This window comes from Coenobita brevimanus, chromosome 30 (assembly GCF_032717465.1).
Source record: "Coenobita brevimanus isolate Jiangsu-jjx chromosome 30, ASM3271746v2, whole genome shotgun sequence".
Taxonomy (NCBI): Eukaryota; Metazoa; Arthropoda; class Malacostraca; order Decapoda; family Coenobitidae; genus Coenobita; species Coenobita brevimanus.
In genome coordinates, this window is record NC_136983.1 from 30,767,762 (window position 1) to 30,779,505 (window position 11,744).

General features: G+C 39.0%; 1 protein-coding gene across 1 annotated transcript in view; it reads right to left on the reverse strand.

Annotated features, from left to right (window-relative positions):
• Positions 1 to 11,307, reverse strand: part of LOC145395280 (uncharacterized) — a 34,317-nt gene extending 23,010 nt beyond the window's left edge. The window contains exon 1 of the mRNA XM_080268958.1: positions 11,268 to 11,307. Within this exon, the coding sequence (XP_080125084.1) occupies positions 11,268 to 11,307 (40 nt within the window). The remainder of the gene's footprint in view (positions 1 to 11,267) is intronic.
• Between the last annotated feature and the right edge of the window lie 437 nt (positions 11,308 to 11,744).

The following is an 11,744-nucleotide window of genomic DNA, read 5'->3' on the forward strand; positions in this document are numbered from 1 at the left end:
ATACTCAAACTCAAATCTTCCCAGGGCTTCATTGTTTCATTGATCAGCTGCATAGTTTCAAACTTAAGTGAAGTCAACTAAATACTTGTGCTCATGTTTAAGTCCATATCAGGCAGTGGGTGGAAATGTTTGTGTGTATGATTGAGAATGGCGTAGTGATTGATGGTGGATAAAGTAGACATGGCTGGTGTAAATACCGTACAGTAGTCTGGTGCTATGTATAATCCTGAGGCTGAAGTATGAGATGGTGGTATATCTGGACAGACTATGTAAACTGATGTGTTATGAGTGAAATAAAAAAACTGTGAGTGTCCAATGCGTTGATGGTGTACAAGTTTATCTGGAGCAAAAGTGAAGTTGCAATGATTATGAATATTGTCATTTCTGATGATAGCCATTTCACAAGGGACTGTATCAGTAGGCTGAAACGTGAAAATGTACGCAGGACAAAGATGAACAGCATATAAGGATGTGCAGCACTTTCGTTCAATCGTTGATTCACTTGCGAAAGTGACAGTGTCCCGTCTCTTGGAGACCATGATGAGTACGGTGTCTGTGTTGATGTTGATGATGACCAAAGTGTTGTTAGTTTTATAGGGGAAGGGATGTATTTGGTATACTGTGAACAGGTCTTCATTTATGAATGGTACATGAACTACTACTGATGTTGGTGTTAGTGTTGCTTCTAAATATGGATAATATTGCATGAATTCCCTACTGCGGAACAACGGCTTCAATTTATGTTTATGTATGCCTTGACTAATTATCTGACGTAGCTCATGAACTGGGAGTAAGTCAGTTGTGATCTTGCCATCACCAGCATTCGAAATTCCTTGCAGAAGTGCCCTGAAACGATCTCTAGTGTTCTCTAATTGTAGTAGAATCGTGTCAATATGTTCTGTGATGATGGAGAAGTGTTGGAAAAGTGTAATGTTTCCTTCAATTTCATTTACTTTATCTACACTCTCGAGAGCTATGTTTTCTGTTTTTTTCAGATTTTTCACAATTGTCTTCATTGCTGAGTTCTGTCCTGTGATGAATTTATCTTGGTATGTTAGTACCTGAGCTATCTTATTAAATTTGTTGTTTTTTTCTTTAAGGTCATCCTCTGTAGCCAATCCAAAGATGTTCCCAAGAACTGCACCACCCAGGTCGAACAAACCGCGCTTTTGGCGAGTACGTGTGATGTTGTTCCTGTCGCTCAGTACCTCCATTCCATAAGATAGGAGATCTTGGATCATGATGAGCATAGTTGACTTTGCCTGTTCTAGTTTCCATTTCGCTAACTTTACCTTTTCATTCACTTCCTTTGTGTTATGTGCTTGTGAAACATAATGAAGTCCAGAGTTCGCATCGGCTTCGCAAGTCTGTCTAGATAAGTAGGTAATTCATACAAGTAATCTAGACTTATTTCAGTACTCATGACGTCCTTAACGATTGTAGTCGTGGCCGTTGGAGCTATGAGGCATCCTTGTTGTACTATGTGTTGGGGGTCTAAGTGCGCATATCCTCTTGCTATGTAGAGGAGAATCCATAGCATAAGTTCCTTCATCGTATCCTACCGAAAAAAAAATCTATTAATTTCCTAATATGGTCATGCTGTGGTCGATGATAGTGATGATGTGCATTACGGTTGATTGTTATTTCATTTATAGAAGGAGTTTAAATCGATATTTAATTCTCGTGAATGATGTACTGTAGATTTGATTGGAACAGTTGCACCTATGTTCGATTGTTTGGTATATGACCTTAATTTCTTTTTGTAATCATTGTTGTGTTCTTGCTTGGTTTCTTGAGGTACGTTCGCCTGTTCGGTTGTATCCGAGGCTGAATAATTATTGGATAATTCCCTTGAAACTCGTTTTAAATGGTCAATATGAACTTGTTTCTCCTCGCCACTTGAAAGTGACTTAATTAAAACTTTGTTTGCTTTTATGTTAATTACTCTGTATGGGCCCTCAAATTTTGGGGATAATTTATTGTCTCTCGTATGAATGACACCGTAAACAATGTCTCCTAAGCTGATAGGTGAATCTTTTGCCTTCTTGTTAAATGCCTCCGTCATTTCTTCCTTGGACATCGTTAATTGTTTTTTGACTCTTTTGTGAATGTCCTGGAATTCACGTAAACGGAGTTTAGAGTAATCATCGTAATTGTATATGGGCAGACTGTCACCTTCTAGGAGCTCATATGGTAATTTTTTATCTGTTCCATATATAATGAAATGTGGTGTGTCACCTATGGATTTATTTATAGATCCATTAATTGAGGCTTCTACTCTGGGAATCCAATCATCCCAGCTTGCATAATTTTCACTGAGAATGTGTCGTAGCACATCTAATACTTTTTTATTTTGTCTCTCTACCAACCCATTCGATGCTGGGTGATAGGCTAAAACGTTAACCTTTTTGATGTTGTATTGTTTACATATTTCTTGTAAGATCTCAGAATTAATTTCTCCTCCATTATCACTTATTAGTACCTTTGGGGTAGTAAAGCGACATATTACATTAACTGTTATTGCCTTTGCCACTGTCTCTGCTGTCTTATCTTTAATTGGAGCTAAAATGACATAACGGGAAAAATGATCCGTTGCTACGAATAAGTATAGGTTATTATTGTATGATAATGGCATCTTGAGTAAATCAACAGCGACAACGTCCCATGGTTGATGTGGTACAGGGTAATTACCCATCGGTGCAGGTGTGATTGGGTATCCCTTATGTTTCGCACATGATTCGCATCTGTCTATATGATTGTTTATATCTTTTCGTAATGAAGGCCAGTAATATAACAGCTGGGCTTGGTTGAATGTCTTATCCTTTCCAGGATGTCCTGCATGTGGGCTGTCGCGTATCGTTCGTAATACTTGGGGTATCATGTCATTAGGTACTACCAACTGGTTAGTATTTCTTTGGCGTTTTGGTTGTTTAGAGTTAATCTTGTATAATGTATTATTGACCATTGTGAATTGTTCGAGTGGGACATGCAGTTTGGGTAATTGTATGTCATCTCCACTTTCTAACTTGTATATAACTTTAGACCATATTGGGTCAAGTCTTTGTGCCTTTGCGATATCCTCATGGTTTGGGATATTTCCTTTGAGATCTAATGCCGCGACCTGAATTGTGTTAGGGTTCCTAGATAATGCGTCAGCTACTATGTTCATTTTACCTTGTATATAATGAATTTGTACATTGTAGTTTTCAACTGTACATTTCCATCTTGCTCTCCTCCCAGAAAGGAGTTTTTCTTTAAACATACCCACCAGTGGTTTATGGTCGGTGAATAAGTGGATTTCGTAACCATATACCAAATCTCGAAACTTTTGTAATGCAAAAACCACTGCAAGTGCCTCTAAGTCTGTAGTGCAATAATTTTTCTCTGCACCTCTTGTTTGTCTGCTGGCAAATGCAATTGGTTGATTTTTTCCTCTTTTATCTTCCTGCATCAGTACAGCCCTTAATCCTTTAACTGATGCGTCTGTACAAATAAGTAATGATTTTGTGTAATCTGGATATGCTGAACAAGGTGCATTTGTTAGTTTAATTTGTAGATTGTTAAATGCCCTTTTTTGTTCTTCTTCCCATTGGAATACAGCATCTTTTTTGAGTAGTTGGAATAGAGGAAAGGCTATATGAGAGAACTGTGGTACGAATGACCTATAGTACCCAGCCAGACCTTAAAATTGTCTAACTTCGTCAGTCGTAGTAGGTTCAGGAAAATCTCTCACTGCCTGTATTTTGTCATCAGTGGTGTGAATACCATCAGAACTTAATTTGTGGCCTAAGAAATTTATTTCCTTAAAGCATAATTTACATTTGGAAAGTTTAATTTTTAAACCAGCATCACTAAGCTTTTGTAAGAGTAAGTCTAATTTCCTGAGATGATCCTTAATATTCTTCGTTGCGATTATAATATCGTCAAGATAAACAAATATTCCTTGTCCTAAAATTCCGGACAATACGTAATTCATAAGACGCTGGAATGTGCCTGGGGCTGTCCTCAGTCCCATTGGCATTCTTGTATATTGATAATGGCCTCTGTTTGTTGAAAAGGCAGTGTATTTACGTGACTCCTTCGATACCGGAATCTGATAATAGCCGCTTAGGAGATCGATGGTCGAGAATATATTATTCTCAGGACCAATATTCTGTAGAACGTCGCTTAGCAATGGCATGGGAAATCTGTCTGGGACTGTGTGATTATTTAGTTTATGGTAATCTACTACCGCACGCATTTCTCCATTTCGTTTGGGCACAAAGAATAATGGGGCATTCCACGGAGAGACTGAAGGCTCAATAATTCCAAGTTTTAACATTTCATCAACATACTGATTTGCAAGTGTACATTGGGAGTGTGGTATGCGGTAAGCTGGTACGAAAATTGGTGGTGTTTCTGGGTGCACATTGATCATGTGATTAATCAAGTTAGTACACCCTAATTGTTCTCCAGGCAATGCTACGGTGTCCCTATGTGTTTCCAGCAGGGTTAACAAATCATTTTCTTCATCAAATTCACCTGAGTGAATTAAATTCTCTTTTATTCTTTCTCTGTCCGTAGATTTTATCTCACTTGTCACTCCAGCTATAACTATTTCCTTCACAGGGGCAGGACATTTTTCAATATTAACTATGCAAGTCCCCTTTTTCAACTGAACTTCCCCATTCATGTGATTAATTATGAATATCTGAGTTTGCCCTTCGTCGTTCGTATGACATAATGCGTTTTCTACTGACAATCCCTTTACATAATTCTTCTAAGACAAGAACAGTACTATTCCGTAATTTGCTCTTTATGGTAACTTTCATGTAGGAATTAGGTGGTATAACTAAATCATTAGTGAGATGGGCTGGAAAAATTGATAAATCAGTACTGTTATCTGGGTCACTAATTCTGGAGGATGGGGTTGATGGTGGGAGTGGATCTATACACTCATCTGTTTGTGTATGTTTGTTTAGCCTTTAATATTACCAATTCTTTTTGGCTCTCTTTTACCAATCGGTGAGGGCTCTGAAGGTATTTCCTCTATGAATTCATTGTCCAAGTCTACGAGTATTCCATTCATTTGTGGGAGTATGGTTATGTTCTCAGCTCTCATGGATCTTAAGCCCAGTAACATATGAGCTTTAATTGCTAAGTTTTCAACGATATAGAAAAATGTAGGGAATGGTCTTGTAGTCTCTGTGAAACTGATATTTAATCTTATCATACCTTTCACCGTAATTTGTTGTCCATCTACCGTGTATAAATCTAAATCAGCTTCATCCAGAAAAGTTACTTTCTTTTTATTTTTAAGAATTCTATTTAGTTCTTCATGTGTTATTAAGTTCACTGGAGAGCCTGTATCTAAAAATAAGGAAACATTTTGATCCTCACATACAGCTGGTATCAAGATACACTCATTTCCCAACATGCCTCCTATGTGAATTTTAGACTTGTTTTTCTTTACGTTTGTTCGTTTTTTGTCATGACTTGGTCTTCCCCCGATTTGAACATAGAAACAATTTTTTCTACTGTTTTGCAATCACTGGTCCAGTGCCCTTGGTATCTATGGTGCCTACAGTAAGGACCAAATCCTTGTGTCTTTTGTTTGTCCTCTTTTGCTTTAAGCATTCATACCTTGTGTGTCCTGGTTTTGCACAATAATGACATAGAATGGACCTATCCCTTGACTGTGACCTATGATGTGATTTCCCATAAGTAGTGTTGTTTATGGTGCGAGACCTGCTCAGGCTGCGCGATAACTTATGAAACTGCTTGTAGCATGGCGTCTGTGATCAAGGCCTTGTCATGTTTGGTTGTTTGGTCTGCCTGCTTTCGGGTCGCGATCGATTTTGTTCTCTGACTGGGGTCGGTGTAGATGTTTTCACAGCTGATACTGTCTCAGGTACCCTCATTCTAGTAGAATGTGCATGTGTGTCGACCATACCTGCTTTACTGCACTGCATCTCTACCTCGTTCATTAAGTCTAGCAAGCACATTCCTGGGGTGTACGCGATCGTCTTGGCGATCTTAAGGGTCCTATCAGGTAATTTACACAAGGCAGCTACATAACCAATGATGTCCACAACGAGGTCTGGGGACATCTTTCCATCATCTGTTATCCAATTTGAGTTTTCCAAAGTAACTAAAAATGTTCTTTTGATTGTGGAGACTTCAGCAGTTATTTCACTGAGCACATGGTTTGTAGTGTGCTCCCTTACAAGATCTACAATTTTATGTAATTCTGGAATTATACCTGGCAAGAAGTTCATACCTCCAGAAAATTTCTTCAAAAATTCAGTTTTAAATTCATCATATGTCCTAGCCTTATGGAGCTTATCTGAGCGGAGTAAATTGCTTGCTGGACGTCTTTCCTGGCTTATGCAAGATGAAAAAATAGCAATTTTCTCTTGTTCATCTAGTATGTGGCGCTTGTTGAACATTTGTTCTCACTGACTGACTAATGAAATGACATCAATGCGATCTTTGTCTGTGCCAGAGAATTTTGGGGCAGTTTTATCCTCGTGATACACAAACACTTGAGGTGTGGTTGTTAGATCAGTGGTATTTGTTTCTTGATTCATTTTCACTGTTTGCTCTGTTAATTCAACTTGGACATGTTTATCGTTGTGTGAGGGAATGGTGGAATATGTACGACCGGACCGGTGAACCCTGTTAAGTATATTGGCTTACGTGTGCAAGTCAGCGACAAAGTCCGCACTTGCTACGTCAGAGAGGGTTTCCCACTCATCATCTGAAACTGCCGTATTTGTTTCTTGGTCTTTAGTTTGTGGTGAGGTTTGTACAAGGGGTGGGTTGCCTTGGTGCTCTCTTAATTGTGAGTCTGTTGTTGTGGCAAATTTTGTGTCATCTGATATTAACGTGGGTGGTGGCGAAAATATTCTTGTCATTAAGATACGGTGTTATGAAATACGCCTTTTGTTTATTTATGTCCTAACAAAATAGATGAGTAAATAAGTTGAAATAAATGATAGATAGTGAGTGTATAAGTGTATATATGGAAACAAGTAAAAAAAGTTGAATATAGCTAATTTTAGCACTGAGAAGAAATGAGTAAGTATAATTTTACCCACTTGATACAGATCGTAGAGGTGTGTCGACACAAAAGTCGATCTCGGAAGAAAAATGCAGGTTTGATTGAAGATCTCTTGATAATTCTAGTGCTGTGTTGATGGACAATATTACTCAGCAAATTCCATGGCCTGGTGCTTGTTGTGGTTAACAGCTGTCCCAGGCAAACCTCAGCATAGAACGTCGAATTTCCAAATCAACTGTGGAAATAAATGAGTATGAGTAGGAGCTATGTGAATAATGAGTAATGAGTAGTGGGTGAGAAGTGCCTGGTGTCAGTCACACGTTGCTTGGCGTGGCAGACTCGCGTTGTGATGTCATCTCAGCACATGGTGACGTCGGCTTCCCACACTGGTAGCTGTGGTGAATACTGAGTAGCGATGCTTAAGCTGGGTGGAGAAAGGTGAGTAAGTCGCGTTATAAATGTGGCTCTGGTGTTTTGCTGCGTGTCTTGACCTCTGCGTCAGCGAGGGAGGTTGGGTGGAAGAGAGTGGTAAGGGTTAGTTAGCTTGTTGCTTTAATATTTCCTTTTCTTTACTTGCTTTGTTTTTTATTCTTCTTGCTGCTGCTTGAAGTTACGTGAAGATTATAGAGTTGTTTTGTAGACTTGTAGGCTATTTGCATTGTAGGCTGGATATTGTAGGAATTCACTGTAGAACTAAAGTTAATCTTGTAGAGAGTCGCCTGCTTTTGTAGAAATTCACTGTAGAACTAAAGTTAATCTTGTAGAGAGTCGCCTGCTTTTGTAGAAATTCACTGTTGATTCGAAGACGAGGTGCGTTCTTTTCGCTGCTACCAAATGTCATAAAAAGACTTTGTAGTTACTTGTAGAGAAGTTATATATATATTAGACTTGTGGACGAGAGGTTGTTATACTTGAGTTGTTTGTACGTTGATAATCTTGGTTCCCATTTGTCATGCAATGACAGGAGAGATAAAGAAGAGTATGGGACTATTTTTATTTGTCTTGGAAATATTAACAAGTCTCTCGCACACGAGTGAGTATAAGTAGAGTCCCTGTCTCCCTGTCTCACTCTCTCTATCTCTCTCTCTCTCTCTCTTCCAAGTTGCTAAGCCTTTCTCCCTACTACCTGCCGATTCTATGGCCTCTCTTCTTCTGAGCTCTCTTTCCTAAATTCTGGTGAAACAGGGGTCGTGTCACGTGTGTTCACTGTGGTTGGAAAGTTCTAGAAGCCTGTGTGTGAGTATGTGTGTATGTGTGTGTACGGTCACTAGGCTTTGTTCACCTGCTGTTTCGCTGACAAATTAACTGCATCATCTCCTGACATTGCTACTTCCTAATCTGTCATCAGCTTTTCCTCAGTGTAACTTGGAAGATCATTTCCCATTCCCAGGCTCGCATAGAGCTGTCTATCTGTCTATTCATCTATCTATCTATTATGATTTGTAAATATAATATGGACTCATAAGACAGTGGCCTTAAGAATTTCGAGCTTTCAACCCACTTTTAAAATTTACCATGTAATTTATGAGGGAGCATATCATCCCATGATAGGCCTAATCTCCATATATCCTGAAAAAGTATTTTCCCATACATCACAAAGGGACTTATAAGACCTAAAGGATCAAAAATCTTGGCAATCAGACTAAGCACAGTCCTCTTGGTGTATGAACACTCAAACTGATAATTTAATCCTAGTCCCACAAAGGAAAATGCATCAGAAGAGTTACACCATTGTAAACCCAATACACTAATAGCTCCATCATAAACATGATCAACCTTGTCATTGAGTTTAGAGGTTATCATTCTGCTGTTAGACACCCATTTTGTAAGGGTCATGCCTGCATGAGAGAAAACTGTACACGCTTCACAAAACTTAGGGTATGTTTCCCGACCACTGTCAGCCCCACTCAACCAATTATCAACATAAATATTTTCCTTTAATTCCTGTATTACATCAGTCAGTGGATACTTTCCCAGATGATATCTAACGGTAGCATTCAAAAGAAATGGGCTGGCAGTGTTGCCAAAGGGTAAACGCAGAAATCTCATGTTTTACATCAATCCCATTTTTACACTTCAGCAAGAAACGATGCACATCTCGATCTTCTCGTTTCACAGCAATTTGCAAGAAGGCCTTGGTGATATCACCAGTCAGAGCTATGGGCCACCTCCTAAAACGAATCAGTATCTCTTCCAAATCAGGATTAAGTGACAGACCTGTTAGAAGACATTCATTCAAGGAGTTACCATAAGCCCCTTAGCAGATGCATCTAAAACAGGCCTGACGTTGGTACTAGTGCTACTTTCTCTAACACCAGAGCGGTGTGGCATGTAATATGTTGGATACTTACTAATAATCTGTTGAGATGGAACCTCCTCAATAATACCTTCCTCCTCATACCTTTCAAAAACCTTGTAATATTCTTTAAGTTTAACATCTTTATCCAATTTAACATGTAATCTATCTAGTCTCTTCATAGCATGATGCTCATTATTCATTAAAACAGTCTTAGTTGCTTCACTCTTCCATGGTAGGGCTACTTCATATCTACCCCAAAAAACTGTACAGTCTCAGAAAATTCTTGTAAAACAAAGTCCGAATTATGCTGATTATCAGATTCCTTGTTAATACCAACAGACTTTAGGTCCCAAAACTTATCTAAATCATAATCTGAAGAAGTATAGTTAGAATGTGAGGAAGTATACCAAGAACCAAACAAAACATATAAAAAAACTGACTTCTGGGCTACTATCCATCAACCTGAATGTAGTCAGAAGGGATAATGAGATTCCAATACTTATCAAGACCTATTAAGATATCCATATCCATATGGGAGTTATTTGCATAATCATCAGCAGGTTGTACATGAGAAAATGCATCCAATATCTTACATGGCACAGTAGGTCGAATCAGGGGCTGACAAATCTTAAGAATTTCAACAGCCTTTACAGAACATGCCTGAGTACTAGTACAGTCAATTACTTGCAAATCATACGTATTACACTGTCTATTCTTATAGGAGTTAGTACCCCTAAAGGCTGAATATGACATCGGCTGACTGGAAACCCATTTGGGTTTACTTTTCTTAACAAAATCGCTACTTACATAAGTTCTATCAAAACCACTGTCAAACATGAGTTTGGCTTCATGGGTTACGCCATTGGCTCCAACTACCTTAACCCTTGCTGTCTGTAAAATAGTGCGTTTCATCAGAGGAGGTAGTATTACCAAGAGTAACTCCAGCCTGGTTAACTGACAAGCTTTTCTTCTCATCCTCACTTACCACCCCAGAACTTGGTTCAGCTGCATCATTAACCTTAACTTGATCATTGAGATTAGTCTTAGAATCCAATCTAATACCACACATTAGGATGTAATGCTTACCATTGCATTTACAACATTTAGCAAGGCATCCCTTAGCAATATGACCTTTACTCATGCATTTAAAACATACTCCAGCGGACTTAATCTTACTAGCCCGGTCTTTACCACTTAATCTCAAGATCTCAAAACAATTTTCGGACTCATGTCTTTTGCTACAAAAATTACAGGTAGGTGACATATGTTTATCAATTTACGAAGATGTGTGAAGAGCATATGAAGAGGAAACCTTTTCTCTCTTATTCCAGTGCCCACCTTTCCTCTCTTCTGGAGCACTAGAACTTTCGAGCTTCCCTCAAGTGACATTCTTGAAGGTCTCTGACTGCTCAATACTTTTAATCTCCTTTTGTAAGAAGGTCAGCAGCCACTCCAAATCACTTTCTCTGCCAGCACCTTTCCAAGTCCACTCCAATCTTATCTCATTTGGTAGACGGGAGAGAATTATTGGTGTCAAGAAAGTTTCACACCGCTTACCAGACACACCTAATGCCTCCAAACTTCTAATGTGTGTCAGCATTCCATCACGCATATTCCAAAGCCTTGACACATACTGGTGGCCCTTGGATTTCACAGGAACATTACCATTTAAAAGGGCTTTCATGATTAAATATTATTCTGTCAGGTCTTCCAAATCTTTCCTTTAGTAAATCACAAGCAGTTTTATAGTTAACACTAGTGAGAGACAAGCCCTGGATGCTTACTTTAGCGTCTCCTTCCAGCAAAGATAATAAATAATTAAACTTGCTAATAACGGGAATGTCAGTAGCATCAATATGTGAACTGAACTGATCACAAAATGATTGCCATTCTGTCACCTCACCTTAAAATTTTGGAAATTCTAACTTTGGCAATCTTGCTTGTGCAGCTGAAGATCCACAGCCATTCTGACTATGAGCTTCGTCACCATCATTACCCCTCAAAAGGTCTTGAAGTTTTTCATTAGCCTTCACCCAGTACCAGTGCAGCATTCCTGAACTGATCTGCCTTATCCAAATCCTCATCGAGAGCTTCAGGTTCTAATTCCACTTCAATCTCTGACTGAACCTCATCTAAGGCAGCTAGTCAGCGATCAAAAGTCTCAATAGGATTCTTCAGCTCCACAATACTGCTGTTGGGCTTCACTAATATATCCTCAAGTGTCTTCGACTGACGGGTGACCCAACCTTTGGCAGCAGTTCTCTTCTTCTCTAGCTTCTCCATTCTATATGATTAGCCACATAAACACTCGCAGGGGGTCCACAATATCTTAATTTCCTGGGTCTGAGCACCAAAATGTCGCAATCACAGCAACATCAATGGCTAAAACCAATACAAAGGGGA